Raw genomic sequence first — 18,663 nt, forward strand, 5'->3', positions numbered from 1 at the left:
CTTTGTTCTTCACAAGAAAGGACTATTTGTGCATGAAAATCTAGGAATTTCTTAGTCAAATACTCCACACATCTGAGAAATAAAAAAATCCTGTACAAATGTAGACAGGATAATTTACTACCACCAGTTTATTTACTTGCCTTCTTATTTCTGCAACTTTAGTTTCTTTTCCTTTCATAATTAATTAAATATTCACAGAGACAGAAAAAGCATAGAGACTAGTAGTAGGGAAATTCAGCAGGACTGAGGGCAATGTAAAGACTGTATCATTTGCATATGAACACGGAACAATTTTGAATGACAAGTCATCAATCACAAAGGTTCCTGTTATGCCCTGGTTATGCTGTTTGTGTGGATTTGACCATGTGGACTAACATAAATTTTAGAAATGTTGGTATTGAACATACTCTTTCTGTATACATACTCATAATGTAGGCATAAAGGTATTGCACTCATAATTACTCTTGTACATATCTGTAGAATGCACTATATGAAGTAGATGAATTTAGACATGAATTGATACAAACCTTATTTGTGTCTTAATGAAAATACTATCAGTACAACAGTGCCATATTAAGCATCAGCACATATGTTGCTGTAACCTAGAAGAGTCCTTAGCTGTGTATGAGCCATCTTACATTCATGTTGGCGTGTCATCTTAATGAACCCAAATACATTCTGAACAAGAAACATTTACCCAAGCACAGGAAATGTATTGTTTTTGAATATAGACTTTGCTCAATATACCTTCAGGAAACTCTGTACCAAACTCATTTATGCCTTAAAACTTGAGAAGCAAAATGAAGTTGCATGTATTATTTTCAGAATCAAGGAGACTACAAAACACAGAAAACTTGAAACTTAATTAGATGAGCTTCAAATTCCCTGTTTGAGACTATTAAAAAAAAGAAATAGCCACTTCCTGGAATGGAGAGATACTAAAGTTGAATTATTCTGCTTGAATAGCTTTATAGCCTTCATCACCTTCATTTTGATCAGCAGAATATTCATTCTAATAAGATTTTAGTCTAGGAAAACAGATTCATGTTTTACTTTTTATAGGCCTGACCTTGTTTATAGTCCATGGCTTTTTTCAGTTTAACCTTGTTGCTTAACAGAAAAAGTGAGTTACTAATGTTAACACTATTTTCCCATCAATGAAAAAACATTATTAACATTAATCTTGTCTCCTCAGAAAATCGTATTAAACAGTATTCTATCTTATACTGAGATAAATTGCTCCCTTTACTGTCTGAATCCTGAAATATTAATGAAGGGCATAAACAAAAGTAATTTTTTATCATAGTGAGTGATCCATACCACTGTGGTGTTCCAGCAGATCTTACCAGAAGACAGCATCACTCACTACTGAATTTTTCAATCTGTAATTCAGTGCAAAATGTCAATTTGGTTAGCCAAAAAGCAAAAATACAATAGAAGCACAGAGTAACGCAAGATCCCAAATTGTCAGAAACAACCAAAACCACCACTCCCACCAAAGTAATTAATAGAAGACTATTTTCAGCAGATCGTGTGACCCAGTTTACAATTTACATTAATGCAGCTTACTGTGAGGTAAAACAATATATAGTGATATAATTGCAATTTCAGATATATCACTTGTGTATTATAAAGGTGGCAAACCCAAGAGCTTCCTTAAATGATCCAATTGTTTAAAGAGATATGAGTGATTTACCCTCATTATCTCAACATGGCACAACAAGAAGACAAGGGTCATGAATGTACCAGCTTGTTTTGATACTTGTGCGGGCTTTCTGCCTGTCTCATCAGCCACTACTCATGAGTGGCTAGCCACAGCTAGACTGATGAAAAGTAGAGGTGCTGCAGGGGTGTCATCAGAGGATAAGGGAACTGAGGTAAAGACTGGGGTCAGATTTCCAAAGCAATCACCATTCTGTGAGGTTATTTCTTGTATGAATCTCAAACTGTGCTAAATAATGGTAAAAATAACACTGCTTGCTAAAAATCACAGCAGAGAAAATTATTTAGCAGCCTGAAAAGTCTGTTCACGGCCTCCCAAGTCCTTAAGGTTCAAATGGACCCTCACTTGGAAGATTTAGGGGGAGTTTAAGCTGTACCTGCTTGCCAAGGTGCCTTCACTATCTCTGTTTTTCCAGGCTCCCTGCTTAATGTCAGGACTGGGTCCCCCTTTTTTGGATAGTTCAGGCCACACTGAAGAGGTAAGAGGATGGCTCCCTGTGACATCCCTCTCTGCATCTCAAGCTGATAAAATTAAACACACCCTTCTACCTAAATAATTAAATGTGAGCCTACATGCATGGCTCACCCCAGATCCTTCTTGACCATGGTGTCCTTGCCATGCAATCCCAATCCTAAAGCAATGTTTCACCACTGCCCTCCCTGGTAAACGGGATGCAAGGCAGAAGGGAACAGCAAGTCTTTAGGAACTCCATTCTCCCTGCCATAGCCACCTTTTTAAGTACATCTGTCCTTACAGCAGAAATGGGGGTAAGCCAAAGCTGGAGCAAGATCTGTAGTCTTCTTACTAGGACACATAAACAAAGAGCTTGTTTCTGAAGCTTATTTGCCCTCAGTTTCATAAGCAACACAAAGAAAATGCTTCAGGCAGTGTCTAGACCTACTTGCAGGGATACACTGGAGATCTGATATCCTAATTCTCCAGGCAGGCTGCCAAAAAATACCCATGTCTTCAGCTAAGCCTGCATATCCAGGTATTTTTTCATGGAAAAGTAGCCTGCTCAGAATGGATCAAGATGGCTCAGCATCTACTCAGGCATCAGATCTGAGAAAAGCTCCTGTGCTCAGTAGCAAACATGTATTCTGGGATCCTCACAGAGCTGTCTCTGCAGAGTCAAGCAGAGATCAGGCACAAAAATATCACTAGTGTTTTCCTAAAGGCCAGTCCCATTAATATTCTACTGCAATTGCCTTTTTTACTTACATCTCAAACCAGGCCCACTAGTACTGGTCTTAATTCAGCACTCTTTTCTTAGCTAGTAGAGAAAAATCATTCTTGGAGTGCTGGAGCTTGCAATTCAATACCTGTTCCTAGCCAATATGCCATGTAGAATTTGTGCTGGTTTTCCCACAGAATCCGCATTTTGCTTGCAGTGAGCTTTCAGTGAAGGAGAAAACAGGATTTCTGACTGTGAACACAATCCTGACCACCCATCAACATCCAGAAGACTCCCATGCCTCAAAAAATATCTACAAAAAAATAGACATAGACCCAGACACATTTAGTATCAGGTATTTATTTTCATTACACCACACAGGCCACAGAACAAAGCAAATATTATTAGTCCTTATTCAAGTGAGTAAGTACATGTTCATCTCTATAATGAGACTGAAGATAATGGGAATACTTCTGCCATGGGATGCTTCATATGGCAAATTGAAATTCACAGCTTTAAGTAATGTTTCTAATTTTTTAAACTACTGTATTTCATTCTACAATGTAAAGAAACTATAGGATGTTATACAGTATTAGTTTATGTTCCTAAGTTGCACTTCATTAGCAGTTTCCTCCCTTTAATTAAAAATGTATTTCACTGCTTTAGTTTAGTTCATTTTATTAATTTTCCTTCAGGTGAAGATGTAAATTAGATTTTACCTCCTCAAATTGTATAGGAAGACAGATTTCTAATTTAAAAACCCTCTAATTACAAACTATTAAATTCTAATATTTGAGCACTTAATTATAAAACACATTTACTGATTCCCCTAAGAACCACACTGAAACAAATTCATAAGTAGAACTTAATTGGAAATGTAATATGATTAATAGAAAGACTGGAGATGAAATATGGAGACGTGGCTGCTGCCACAGTTACATGATCATGAAAGAAAGTTTAATATTTTAAGCAAGAAAGAACTTAATCCTCTTAAGTCCAAAATCATCTAATAGTGAGCAGAGTCAGCGCTAGCTTTTGACCTGATAGTTCAGCCAAACAGTTCTGCTAATCTGTTTTGCAAAAAAGGAGGAGATGATTGTGCTTATTGGTAGTGATCATGGTGGACCAAGGCAGAACCCTGAAGTTCATGAATAAAAACTTCTTTAGGAGAGTAAGAACTATGTATGCTATTGCTAAAAATATTTATTTTAAATACTCTTTCTAAATATTCTAACCATTTTCATAAGCAAGCAGTTCTAAATTATACAACCTGAGTATATTTTCTAAGACTCAAAATGAAAATATCTACACAAACCTGCGAATAAATTGGACACCTGCGGCCACCACAAAAAAAAAAGCAAAGCATTTCAGAAGAAATTAATGGAGTAAAATTAGCCTTCCATTTTTGGCAACAGGAATGCTAAACGTGATAATAGTTTAATGATGTTAACCTATCTCCCAGGATACTTAATTCACAAAAATTACCATACAAATTATTCTCTGTAGGTTTGTAATAGAATGGAGAAAATGAAGAAGGTTAGACATAAGGTAGAGAATAAAACTGTGGAAACACACACATGTGGTACTTGAAAGGTCCTCTCAGACTTCCCCTAGATGGAAACACACTAAACTGCAGAATCTATGTTGTGATGTCATGCCACAGTCTCACACTACTGCCACCTTTGCCTTGCCAGGTTTGTTTTATATCACACACTTTTCTTGACCACCCAAATTTTCTAGACAAGAGCTATCTGCTGCTCAGAGCTTTCACACTGGCGATTAGCAGAAGCAAGGAGATGGTGCGCGGAAAGATATAAGCCTATTTTTCAGCTATTAGTAGAAATACGCAAATAAAAACAAGTATGTTGTTTGTTCAACCCATGCGCTCTTGTTCTTAGTCTAAAGAATTTTCATATGCTTTCTTCCCTTTCGCCACCCTTCACTTGATTTCTTTAGCCGAACATAAGTCATCTCTCTCCCTTTCATCCAAGTATTTTGCCAAGTTTAATGACAGTCTTCGTTGCCATACCCAACCAAAATTATAATTCATCCTATTTTAAAACATTCTTACAGAACTCTTCTACTGTGTGCTTCTGACTCCAACATTTCGAACAGGCTGTGGGATATCACAAGATGATCTTCCTCCTGAAGAGTACATCTTATCACAGTACTGCTTCCAGGAAATGGACAGCCTATTTCCTGGCATGACTGGAATTACTACCATTACTAGAGCCTTCACAAACAGTGTTTTCATGGACCATGTATGACATCAGGATTGTCAATTAAAGCACTTAATCAGGCATTAATTGTATTGAAACAGCCCTGTTATATAATTACCTGATAACCTCTCCATGCAAAATAAATTTACTGGAGTTATTTCCATGCTGAAAAAGATTCCACTCATAGGGTACTTACTGTCCTAATTTTATGTGTGGGCACTTTCTCTCACAGTTAAAAGAATTGTCACAGCTCTTTTAGAGAGTAAAATGAGCAAAATTTTTGCAATTATTTGCTAGAAATAGATTATTTTTTTCTTCATAAACTCATGCACCAGCAGGCTCAGACAAGGTTTGGAAGAAATTGCTAGAGTGTACTACTTGTCTCATATATTTCTTTCACACTACTGGTTCCATTATGAGGAATAACATAATGAAACAAAATGACTCAGGTAATAAGTAATCCACTGATCTGATGTTAGTTCTCATAGGATGCTTTTAAGTGTTACCTCAGTGAAGCTCAGAATTGCAAAGTTCTTGCTCTGAAAGTCATTACCAGAGACAGATGGTCTTGGGAGTGGCATGCAGTGACAGTGTTTACTCAGACAAATCTAGTACTACAAGTATACCTTAAATGTGCAAAAGAATAATGCTATTTCACACCAATTCTAATCCAGAGTACTAATTATACTAAGTACAACCGTAATTATTACAAAGTAGTGATCCATCTTCTTATAACTCTTCAATTAATTTGTGCAGACAAAAAAAGTTCTGTTCCATTAATCTTCTTTCGAAAGAAGATTACACTATGCCAACTCCATTTAAGTATGCACACATGTGTGGAGAAGCATCTGTTACTACAACAAAAGTGCTTCTGTCGGCCTAAATGCAAAATTTGTAATAATAATTAAAAAAAAAGGTGCTATTAAAACACTGTAAGGCCCAGACCATTTTTGTTGTCTCTTTTCAAACCTCTGTCTCACACTGTGTTATTTAGAATGGCTGCCAAACTAACCAAAACGCAGCACTCTATTCATGGTATCATCCCAGTGGAGAGCCCAGACAAGCCCAGGGAAATGCTGAATTACAGCACAATAATCAGAAATGGTCCAGATGCACTGGTAAAACACCTGGGCTATAGATGAAAACTGCCTGAAGAACAGTTTTTATGAACCTAGAGAAATCTTGCTATAGCTGCACTATAGATATGCTGTTTCAAATCCTCTTAACTGTTTCACATCCAACTTGGAATTAATGACCAAGGCATATGGACCAATTTTAATTTGAGAGTTAGAATTCAGAGCAAAATGGAATTACTGAAAATTAGGCAGCGATGATAACAGAAAGGTCCCTGCAGATGAAGGGTTTTATCTTGCTTCTGCTTTAAGGTATTACAAACTACTTTGCATCCAAAGTTGACCAGATTTTTCCACATGGGCAATTACAACAGAAACACATAATATGTGGATTCCATCAGAGTTTAAGACAGCCATTTTCTCAGGAAAACATGGTATTTCATAAACAGACACAATAAAATGTATAACTAATTAATAAGGAAATCTCTTCCTTTTGCTAATATCTTGAGTCTAACAATAGCAACATTGTGCTGATAAATAGAATTTTTTTTAATGCTGAAGTTGTATTTAAATCTATATACTTTATAGTCACACTGTTCAGGTGGTAGTTTTTTAAATGAAGAAGAAAAATGAAGAGACAGGAAAACCTCAAACATAATTAAAAGTTTGAGAAAAAATTATAATTCTCCATACAATATACTTATAAAAGGTATAAAAAGTGTACTGCAAAGAATATGTTTAATCTTAAAGATCCTGCAGTGGTTTTAATCAAAACACATCCATCATTCTTTCTGCCAATGAATTCCTCATATTCAGTAGAATAATTGCTTTATGAAGAAATAATTTGTCTCTCTTACCTTATCTTTAAGGTAAAATAAATTGAAAAGGCATCCCAAAGGTACCTTTAGAGGAAGAAACTCTTATTTGCTATTTACTGCCTGAATTTCTGCAGTTAAAATTTTCCGAAGGTATTTTTATTTTTCCAGATAACTTGCTTAGATTACTAATTATGTGGGACCTTCAGGAAAGAGATTTCCAAATTGGAGATGCATCTAATCACCTCTGTGTGCTGGCTATGCTTAAAAGGCTTAACCTTTTCACAGTCTATTCCAAGAATGAACTCATTGATAAGATCAGTCTATTGTGCTTCTGCTATTGAAGGTTAAGACAGAACCACACAGGCAATTTCTTCCTCATTTTAATCAGTGTTCTTTATTGACACTGAGTAATTCAACATAATAATAATAATAAAATGTTACAAAGGATCAAGTATCTGTATGGTAGCTTTGCCCTAGTGATGTCTACCATACAATGCAAATCTAAAATAACAAAAGATTTACCATCACCTACAACTCTTGGGCTACAGATCTATACATTCAAAAACGTAAGAAGACACTAGTCAGATATTGAAAATTGAAGAATAAGGATTACGGTTAAAAATTAATTTCTATTCTAAAAAGAAAGGAAAAACATACTGAGCACCTGCACAGTATACTACATTGCAGCAGGTCTGGATTCTGTCCCTCAGCCAGCAGCAGCACACTTCATCCATAATTCCACTGAAACACACAGGGGCTTCCAGGGTTTTCTGATTGTGAAAACTAGTTTTTAAAAATTTATAGATTCCAAAGTTATGCGTATTTTAACAGCAATCTTTCAAAATAATAAAAAAAGAGAAGACATGATCCAGCAAAAAAAAAAACCCAACAAACGAACCACCCACCTTGCACTTACTGCACATACTGTTAGCGCCATTATAAACAAACATGAAAGACCTCAGGTTATCTTTCTCCTCCCTGTGAGTCTAGTGCTTAGCACACCAGTGTCCAATTCTTTAGGAAGGTAAGTTCTTCCACAGCAACTATCCAGAGTTCCCAGCTGCCCTCCAAGTACATATTTTCTCTAGTGTACCACACCTGAGATCCCATTAGTTCTGTTTGTGTGACAGGGGTGAGCTTCAGAATACCAAAACAGTTTCCATAAGCTTCCACAGTTTGTCATAAGCTGATAAACATTCAAAGTCAATGAATTCAGAACAAAACCATATTTTCAAGTATAAAATTATTATATTTTTGCAAATAAAAGGAAAACTAATGTAGTGTTACTCAGAGAAGAAAGTATTTTTTCTTACTAGATTGAATGGGAAGGAAATGAAAAAAGGAAGACTAAAGCACTCAGATTCTTACCTTTTTGTACACCTAGCATCAATAGACTGGGCTGCCTAAATGAAGTATCATTTTATAGGGTTGAAGTTGAATCATTGAGAAACACCCAGTAACATCAGACCCTTAATCAGGAATAAATTATTTAAGGTCATAGTTTGGATGCTCACATGGTATCTGCAATGTCTTAGTGATTTTTATTCCATCAGAAAAAAGAAAAAATTCTTTTTTCCTCTCATTGAGAAAAAGTCAAATTTGATGTAATACCTCCTTCAGACTTTTTGTGTAAATTTTCTCTTTTCTGGCAGCATCATTTGATAAAACCCTAGAGAAAACAGATTTTCTCTTGCAGAGTGTGAAGAAAAGGTCCAACTGTAACACAGAATGAAAAATATAGTTCCTAGTCATGTAAACGCACTAAAAATAAAATAATTTTAGTAATAATGTTCAGTTGAAAATAAGCATAAAAGTCTCTGCTACTACACACAAATTTCCCAACATCATCTTATTCTTTTAATCTCCATTGAAATCCAAAATTAGGTAATTGTCTATTTCTTTGAAAGGGGAAATGAATCCTAGAATAATAGAATAGTTTAGGTTGGAATGGACCTTAAAGGTCATCTAGCTTCAATCCCTTTGCCATGAGCCAGGATACATTTCACCAGACCAGATTGCTCAAACCCTCACCGAAACCAGCCCTGAACACTTGAATAACTTCATGATTCTATGAATCTGTGAACTCCTCATCTAATAGGAAAGGATTTTCTGGGACTGAAAATTATTTTTAAAAATTAGGTTTTTATTTCAGACCATGCAAATGAGAATAAATTCAGACAGTGTGGTACTTAACAAGAAATTAATACAAGCATTTTCTACAATTTTGCATTGTAGCAGGCATCCTGATACTCATGATGTTTTGTCAAATGATGCATACAGAATGCCAGAAAAGAAAAAGGTTTTTAAGCAGTCGTGAAAAAATTAAAAATTGTTATTCTATCATTTGCACATTAGGAAACAACCTCTAATGAATTTAGAGGGTTAATCTGTCAGTATGCACACTGCCTCCATCTCCATATATGCATTCCATGCAAGATCCAGAGGATATATTTTTCATCAATTAACTTGAGAGATTTTTGAGGAACTTACAATAACAACTTTCTTTTTAGCAGCCACCTACATGCCATTCTCCAATGCAAAGAAGAGTAGAAGTAGTATGAGGACATCTTTTTTTAATAAAAGTTTGAGAATGTTTTCCTCATAAATCTTGCCTGACACTTGAACAGGAACCAGGGAAAATATATTTCTGCACATAAGAAAGATTTTCTTAGAAAGCAATCCTTAAATATTATTTCACACGGAGAAAAAAAATAACAGAGTGAATGACTTAAAAGTTGTTTTAAAAGCTGATTTTTTTTTTGTTGTCCTTCCCTCTGAGTCTAACTCTCCACCTTTCTTTGGATCTCAAAGCACACGTTGCCTCCTGTGAGAAGGAAATTCAGTTACCAAGACAGTGAATTGTAACTTTTGGTCTGCGTTCAGCCATCAGGAGATCTCAATGTCACAACCAAGAGAGGTGAAACTCTACTGGCTCAGCAATGGCACGAAGGACACTGCTCCTGAGCTTTGGTGCTGATGGCAGCTCTTCATATACCCATGGGCAGAACAACCACCTCACTTATCTTTGCCTTCCCTCTGTAAATGAGACTGTGCTTAATATTCATTAGATGCCCATACAGAATGTTGAAGGCAAGTGCAAATAAATACTACATGCTCAGAAAGACAACTTGTATTAAGCAAATGCCCATGCAACTGGTTTGGGTTCTGTTTACATAAAGCATTTTAGTAATTCCAAATTCAGATTAGGCATGCCTCAATAAGGTTCAGGCCAGCGTAGGAATAGATTATACTCTTGGAACTGAAAAGGGAAAAGTCACTTCATGTAGAAAATGGATTTATAAATACCTAAAGGAGTAAAATTCTTTAGAAGTGCATAGTCTAAGAGTTTTAGAAGCCAAGATCAATGTCTGCACTTCTGAGGATAGTTATCTTAATTTACAGCAAGTATTCACAGAACGACACTTTCAACACACAACATTCATTAAAAAAGAAAGAAAAAGTGACATATCACATTGCGTTTCCAAGATACTGCAGTTCAGCTGAGCACATCTTACTTGGCAAACACAACCCATCACTAGCCTTGACAAGAAATTAATGCCAGAGGATTACTTCGTTGTGAAGTGGCGCTGCTGGTTGGAGCTGTGGTTCTGTGGCAACATTCTTTCCTCTTTAAGTTGATATACGATCCTGCTGCAGACAAGGTTAGTTCTCCCACTCGGCTGAGCAGACATTATGATTCACTCTAAATGAACTCTGATCCAGCAGTACTACTGGCAGATCTTACAGCATATATTTGTCTCTTATCCATGTGGTTTGTGCTACAATGTAAATGAATGAAAAAGTAGAACTTCTCAGTCAGAATAGCTTAAGCTAACTCTGAGCAGCATTTTAAGAAATTGAAGTCTGCTCTGGTTTGTCTCTTTAGTATGAGAAGTGATTGTGAAAAACAGAATAAGCTGTAGATCTTAAAAAAATCCCCCAAAAAATCAAGAAGAGAAAGCATTGAAGATAATGACATTAATATGGACTATGTGATCTTCCAGCCTCATAAATTTAGTCCAAAAGCTCAGTGAACAGTTCTTTTCATGTCGTCTTAAATAGCCAAGTTCCAAAAACAAAGAGAAGCTTAGAACAAACAAAATTATAGGTGTGTCAATCACGCACCTTATCAACATTCTAAAAATTGCCTGTCTCAATGAGAACCTCTCCCTAACCTTGCTCTGAAAACAGTATGCTTTATTCAAATCCACAATTACTGAAAAGTACTGTCAAAACTCCTGACCTCATTAATAAAAAATTTGAAATTTAAGTAATTTTAGTATTGTCAGTGAAAGCACTGTAGATTTACAACAGTATACCTGAAAGCTGAATATAACTTGATCTGTATTATGCAATTATTGAACAGACAATTGAAGGCTCAAATATGAAATTTTAAGTGCATATATTTTCCAAAATCACTGCAAACTACAAAATCATTTTCAGAGTCTAAATCAGATGTACATTTGACATTCTTAAGACACTTGTCTCCTCTAAATAGTTTTTCAGCCATAAATAGTGAATATATTTATGCTAGTTTCTTGTGACAATTATACCAACCTCTACACCAATACTTTATATAAAAAAAACGAAGTTACATTGCGCCTTAGTCCTCTGTATCATTTATATGTCATTGTATTTTGTAAACCAAATAGGTAAAATTTTCTCTTTACTGTGCTTGAAAGAGTGAAATCAAAGCATTTGTTAGGACTGTGGGGTGGAAATAAATGGATAACAGAAGACTGAGTGGAGAAGTTAAGACCTTGTTGAACACCCACTTTTTTCCAGGAAACCCAGTGAGTAACAAAGAGGAATTGCATGCAAAAGCTGAGAACTTCATGAACTACATTGTAAATTTTATGGTGCTGAGCCCCAGTCACATATAAGCCCCTGTTTGCTTCCTATTAGTCAAGGAAGCCTGGGGTGTGAGTTGCAAGCTGACATCAATCCATGCTAAATTTTCACAAATCATGAGCTGTTATCAAAACCAGCAGGAACTCAGTATTGAGGCAACAGCCAGTCTCAGATTAACATCATTGCTCAGAAAGATGAAGATTTATTTTATGCTTCAGAATCTTGTTTAAGCTGCAAAAGGGAATGCAGCTGAGAGGAACTCGTTCCGCCTCTCTCTAAATCAGTCCTAAAAGGATTTTGGCACCTGTTCAAGGGAGAAAAGGAAGGGAGGGGCAGAGGTTGGAATCAGAGTATCTGACAAGCCACAGCAATGACACACCTTATCTCTGCTTTCCAGCTTGGTGCTCTGTGTCAACAGTAGCCCCAGCAGAAGAACCCTGGTCATAAAGATGCGCTCTCATATCAGGAAATTGAAAGATGCAGCAGAACACTGGATACTTTTGCTTTTTTCTGACTGCACAATTTGGGATTGGGAGTGTTTAGGCTCACAGGCTCAACTTCTCAACACAGCTGGAACTCAATCCACAAAAATTTGTGTAGAAAGGTTAATGCTGAGGGGGAAAAAAAGTCATGTTTTCTAAAAAAGACATCCCCTTTGGATTCAGAGTTATTTTGTTATTTCCCCCCATTTTGAAATATTCAGCCTTTGGACTAAAGGCTTTGTCTATCATGATGGGATACTCTAGGGAATACCTGAGAGGAAGGAGTATCTCAGTTCAAGAATTTGATATATTTAATCCCAGGGGAGCTTTTATTGTATTTAGTGGGTTGGGATCAAAAGTAATAAAAAGAAGTTTTCACTGTTATTGGCTTGCTTTCAGGCACCTGTTTCATACCCTTCTGAAATCCTTACTGGTATGATAAGAATGGCATCTCAAAATCTCCCAAACTGGCACCAACCTCTAGATGTCCTTTCCAGCAGAGGAAAATAGAACATACAAATTAATTTGTTTAAATAACCTGTCAGACTCCCATACAGCTAATAAGTAGGTGAATAGTATTATCTACATAATAATGTGCAGATCTCCAAACCTTATGCCTAGAATTAACAGAACATGCAACAATTCAGGCTGAAGGGGATCTAATTACCAAGGGATGGGAAAAGTAAATTACATTGGCGTAGCCTAACAAATTAAATTCAAATTCAGTGATTTCTAACAGCTGGGGATGGGGATCCCTTTAAAATCTCAAAGTCCTTAGATGAAAAAAAACCTAAAGAAAAATGGTGACAGCATCTTTGCTGAAGACCAATAGCAAAAGGGCTTTAGCACTGTAATATCACCCTGTAACTATTAAAAACACCTGAACATATCTGTCTCAAAAAGAAAAAAAGTTTATCTACACTGCAAATTTGAAAATGTATTAGCTATTACAACTACAGCATCCACTTGGGACATCTTGTGCATTATCAAGCATTGATTCCCTTCAGAACACCATAAAATGAGCCTTGTCAAGTCTTCAAATGTTTCTTAGACAGATTCGATACTAATTAATTCTAAGAAACAAGACATTCATAAACATTTTTTAAACATACATGAAGTATTAGACAGGCTACCTAAGTAATAAGGGACTTTTTTCAGTTTTAAGAATAAATAAAACACAAAACCTTCACAGAAATGAATACCTGTAGTTTTTCTATGAAATTAAATACATGGCCTCTTTAAAAATCTTGAGGAAGTTCAGCACCTGAAATAACTTTCAGGCAGATAGATTAATCGCATTTTTAGCGATGCCAAAATATTAGAAAAATGCGTAATAGAATTCACTGAGGTGATTGTAGAAATTCAACTGAAATACCTCTTCATGCTGTTACTCAGAGACTGATAAGAGAAAGCTTGCAATATGTAAAGGAGGAAAAAAATATTTCCAGAGTTAAGGGCTATGTCAGATCACCATCAGTTGCTCAGCAGGCATTTTGTATTCCTGCCACAGTTTAAACAGAAGTCAAAACAGTAGAGCCAAAACTTCACTGACACTTAGCCAAAAATTACCATTACTATTTAATTATTTTGGGGAGCAGCAGTTCTGCATGCCCTCAGTCTGAATGTGTTACAGTTAGTAACTTGTAACACAAAGCAGCTGACGCCTTATAAGAGATTTATGGTTTTACCACAGACTCAGCACTCCAGATTATAACTGTCGCAAAGTGCCCTTCCTTAGGTTGCCCAGAGAATCTGCTTCAGTTTAATCACTTTTGAACCTCCACCAGTTCTTCAGTGACTGACCAGCAACTGATTTTAAGCTCCAGTAGTAGGAATGTTGGCAAAAAATTATATGTTGGGAATGGCTGAGATTTTAGGTATAAGGGGAATATTGAGATAAAGATGGAAACTGTATGAATTTATGACTCATTAAAATCATACACAGTGAAAAAAATCCTGTTTTCACTGAGAGTCAAGTGAAGCACAATAATGGTCTAAAACTTAATGGTGAAATGGGAAATAACTAAGAGAACACAAACTGTGTAGTGAAACATAGACAGTCCATAAACTGAAGTGCATTCACTAAGAAACTGAAATGAGTATCACATGCATTTCATTATAATATCATTTGTTAGACGTAGTCTCAACAATCAAGGCTAAAAAAAAGTGGAAAAATGGTGCAGGTATACAAAAAAAGTTTTGATTTTAAGGTCTAATCTTTCCTATAGATTGGTATCTCCCTTTCCACAGTGCTTAAATAGCTGGGATTTTTGTTGGGATTCTTTTGATTTGAGTTTTGGTTGGTTTTCATTTTTTAATTTGGGGTTTTTTTTGGTAGACTAATTGTTGTTTGATTTTTTTTAAGGTTTTTTAAGCCTTCTAATATTTACATTCTTGTAACAAACTTTCTCACACACTTTATGTAAATAGCTTATTGTTTTGCATTCTTTTATGGAGGAAGAGAAATTTGATAGACTATTAGTTTGTCCAGTGTCATTGGAGAGGTGACACTGTCATCCTCCAATCCACTGTCACTTTTTAAAAAAATCTATAAATGTTAAAATCAAAAATTAAAAGTCCTTTTTTACCTTAAAAAAGCTGTGTGTCCACATCATGTTATTTCATATCCTATAACAACTAATTATTTGAGCAATATTATAGGGGGAAAAAACCTCTACATAATTTTATACAATTTTCCCCTCTGCATGTTCTTGCTGCAGTCACTTTTCTTCACAGTGTGCTTTGTTTTCTATCTGTGACTAAAACAGTGTACACAACACATCAGTGGATGTAGTGAATAAATTCCTCTTTTTGCTTGGCTTGTGTGTGCAGCTTTTGCTCCACCTATTAAACTGATAATATCTTGATCCATGATTCTTGTCATTCATGCCATCTCTTTGTTTTCCATTCCACAGCATAGGGGATAAGCAATTGGCAGTGCTGATGCCTGATCACTCACTGGGAACTAACATACAGCTGAACATTACCACAAATTGTGCTTTGAAACATAAGCATCCTCTGACAAAAAAAAAAAACAAAAAAACTAAAACAAAAACAAGCCCAAAATAAAACACACCCAAAACCAACAAGCAAAACAAACCCCAAAAACCTTCCAAAAAGAATGCAGATAAACATAACCATCCTTAGCAATGACAGAAATAAGGAGACTTTCCTTAGGAACTAAAGCAGTTTTACAGAGTTTGTTGTAACCTTGAAAACTTCTTGTTTTCCCTGTGGACTTACTTGTTTGTCTCTCTTTCACTGTTTAACTTTAGATACTAAATCAATACTGGATATATAATAATTACAAATAAAACATAAAAGATTGCTGAAGATTCACATAAGTGAGTAAGAAACTAGATAAACAATTATGTGTAGGCAAACAATGTCATGCAGGAAAGCAGAAGTCCTCATGGCTAAGTCCTATATATAATGCTTCTATTAAATGGCTTTAGCTCAGAGACTAGACTTGCTATGATGGAAATGGATGATCACATGAAGTTAGGAGACATCAATATAAAGGAGGAACAGAATATTATCCACAAAAAGTTAGGTGGCTTTGAGGTTTGTAATTGAAATGGAATGAAGTATAATAGAACAAGGGCAAGGGGCCATTAACATGAATCCACGATACAGAATGAGAGTATAGCAGCTAAAAATGATAAAAAAGGCCTGGCTCTATTTATTGATCACAGGCTGACTATAAATCACTGGCATGATGCTGCTCTGAAAAAGGCAAATGCAATTTTAAGATGCATTGGGAGAAGAGTTTTTATAGAAGCACAATTATTAAAGCTTTTTTACAAAATCTCTTGTGTGGGAGTCTTCACCTGAAAAATGTAATCTGATACCAATTACCCATATTAAAAAAAATAAATTAAATGAACTCATACCAGAAAACATGTGGAAGGAAGTTCCAGCAATGACTAGAAAACAAGTTGACTATGTTATAAAAGAAGTGATGAGAAGAAAACTGGCTCAGTTAGCCCAGCAAAACATGTCGAGAAATGTAGCATGGTTATTCTTTAGAAGTATGTGGTTAGATAATATCAAAGAAAGGAAAGAAAGTAGGAGAAATATACTGACATAAGGTCAGAAACTTACAAAATGGGAACGAGTAAAATGAGGCTGAAAACCTCAAGACAATTGCTAATGAAGGCTCTGAAAAAGCCTTTCTGGAGGACAGCAGGAAGCCAGCAAAGCCAGTTTTCTAATGTGAATAGCAAAAAGATGTAGATCTTATATTTGTGTATTTGTCTGTGACAGCAAGAGGTTCAATTGACAGTCCCTTGTGTTTTCTACACCCGTTCTTCTAAGGAGCATTTGGCTTCCACTTCTAGTTGGCCTACTAGGCCATGTCCTGATCTGTCATGACATTATTCCCAATCTGAATCTACAGTATTTTATAGGAACATAGGATTTGTTCATATCACTAATTTTCACAGAAAAGAACTCATTTGTTTTCTTATCTGCATTTCACCATCAAATCTTACTGTAGTTGTAAGAAATGCAACACAAAAGAAAGGGTAATTTTTAACATAAGTCTATAAAAATCTGTCTATTTCTACCAACTAAACATGACAGCATGCTTTTTTGAAGAAAGGAGAGGGCAAAGAAAGGGGCAATTAGTAAGAGAAATCATTTGAGGCAAACCATTAGTAACTGAAAATAACCACAATCTACTGAGAGACATTTTGCTAAGACCTCACCAGCACACCAATCCAGCACTGCAGAAATACAAAGATCATTTGTCTAGTTATAGGCGCATGACAGATAAATTGCACATGAGTTTTCTAATGCATTCAAAAGAATCAGTAGAGCAAATTCCTCCGCTTGACTTTATTCATGTTGATCTGATTAAACATTCCTATCTCAGACAAAATATAGACTGCATTTGACAGAGCTGGTGCAAAAGATGAGAGCCCAGAGCATGCAATTAAAGCTAGCACTAGGTATTTCAAACTTCTATTATCATTTTAAAAGACAGCTGTTAACATTAAGCAATTTTTTATTTAAAAGTATCAAATAGGAAAAGCAGGAAAAAAGCTCACATGATTGCACCCTGCTTCTACACCTGCCACCACTACCAACCACTACCTCACAAAAAATTCCACCTTGGTAGTAAAGTAGTAATTGAACTGCTGGAACATGGAAAATCTGGGTTTGTGCTAACCAGGAAAAAGATGGTGCATTTGCTCTAGACCACTCCATTTTCATCAGAAAACTTCATTGCAGTCCACCAAAACTATTAAATTTATAATCACTAGATACAACGTAGCTGATACAGTAAAATCTAATAGTGGGCAACAAATTACTTGAGCAGTCATTCCAGTAGTTTGCTACAAAATATGCATTAGATGTATTCTCAATCCTCATTAATTCCAATTCAATAGACTGGTGGTAAAAGTGACATAAAAATAATAAAGCACATAAAACATGGAGTCAAACTCTGACCCTTAATGCTGCTAAATTGCAAAGAAACATCATATGAAAAATTAATACAGAAATGCCTATGTTGTTTACTCTAAGAGGCACCAGAGTTTTACGGTTATATGCAATTAAAGATTAAAAAAACTATAAATTACAAACCTACTGGATATCACCAATCCATGAGAAAGAAATATGGTGTGAGAAAATGTCAGTACAGGAGAAATAAAGGCTGCAGATCCCTTTTCCAGCCTTCAGAAGAGCCAATGGTTTATGGCATGGCAGAAGAACCACCGAAATGAGTCACTGCCTAGTACCTGAAAATTAGATCTAAGCTGTAATGGTATTCAAAGATTTGATGTAGGAAAGATTGATTGTAGTTCCAGTGGTCTCTGAACAATTTGTATCATCATGCATATCACCAATATTTCCCTTCAATTTGAAATACAATATGGCAATATCTTCTCATTTTTAAATTAGAAAATTGAATTTATTTTCAGGACTTTGTGAGGGCTTGGTTTTGATAAATTTCCCTTTTTAACAGTGAAAGCTGTAAAAGCACTATTTGTTTAGAATTTTGTGAGACACTAGAAAAAAATTGGCAAAAATTATTTGATTCAGTTTGTTGCTCTTGCAAATACTGTGATAAATTCACACTGAAAATCTTGCAGACAAAAAGTACAATCTTTCCCTGACAAATTAAACTGAAGATTCAAATTAAGCAACAGAAGTGCCCTAAGCTTCTGTCAGCTGCTAGTTGCAAGCTACAAACTGGGGATGCAAATGTATGTCAACTTGTTTCTATAACTTTGAGCTTTTGGAGTAAAACAAGAGAAACAAATTGGCTGCAAAAATGCATTACTGAACAAAACAGTTAGAATGTGGATGCACAATCT

General features: G+C 35.6%; 1 protein-coding gene across 2 annotated transcripts in view; it reads right to left on the reverse strand.

Moving 5' to 3' along the window:
• Positions 1–18,663, reverse strand: part of CNTNAP2 (contactin associated protein 2) — a 1,032,231-nt gene that overhangs the window by 810,198 nt on the left and 203,370 nt on the right. The window contains exon 1 of one of the 2 annotated variants that reach the window (XM_036397728.1): positions 3,046–3,130. The exons of the other annotated variant lie outside the window; for it this stretch is intronic. Coding sequence (XP_036253621.1) covers positions 3,046–3,103 — 58 coding nt within the window. The 5' untranslated portion in view covers positions 3,104–3,130. Of the gene's footprint in view, positions 1–3,045; positions 3,131–18,663 lie in introns of those variants that run through there. 2 annotated transcript variants of the gene reach the window in all.

This window comes from Molothrus ater, chromosome 1 (assembly GCF_012460135.2).
Source record: "Molothrus ater isolate BHLD 08-10-18 breed brown headed cowbird chromosome 1, BPBGC_Mater_1.1, whole genome shotgun sequence".
Classification (NCBI taxonomy): Eukaryota; Metazoa; Chordata; class Aves; order Passeriformes; family Icteridae; genus Molothrus; species Molothrus ater.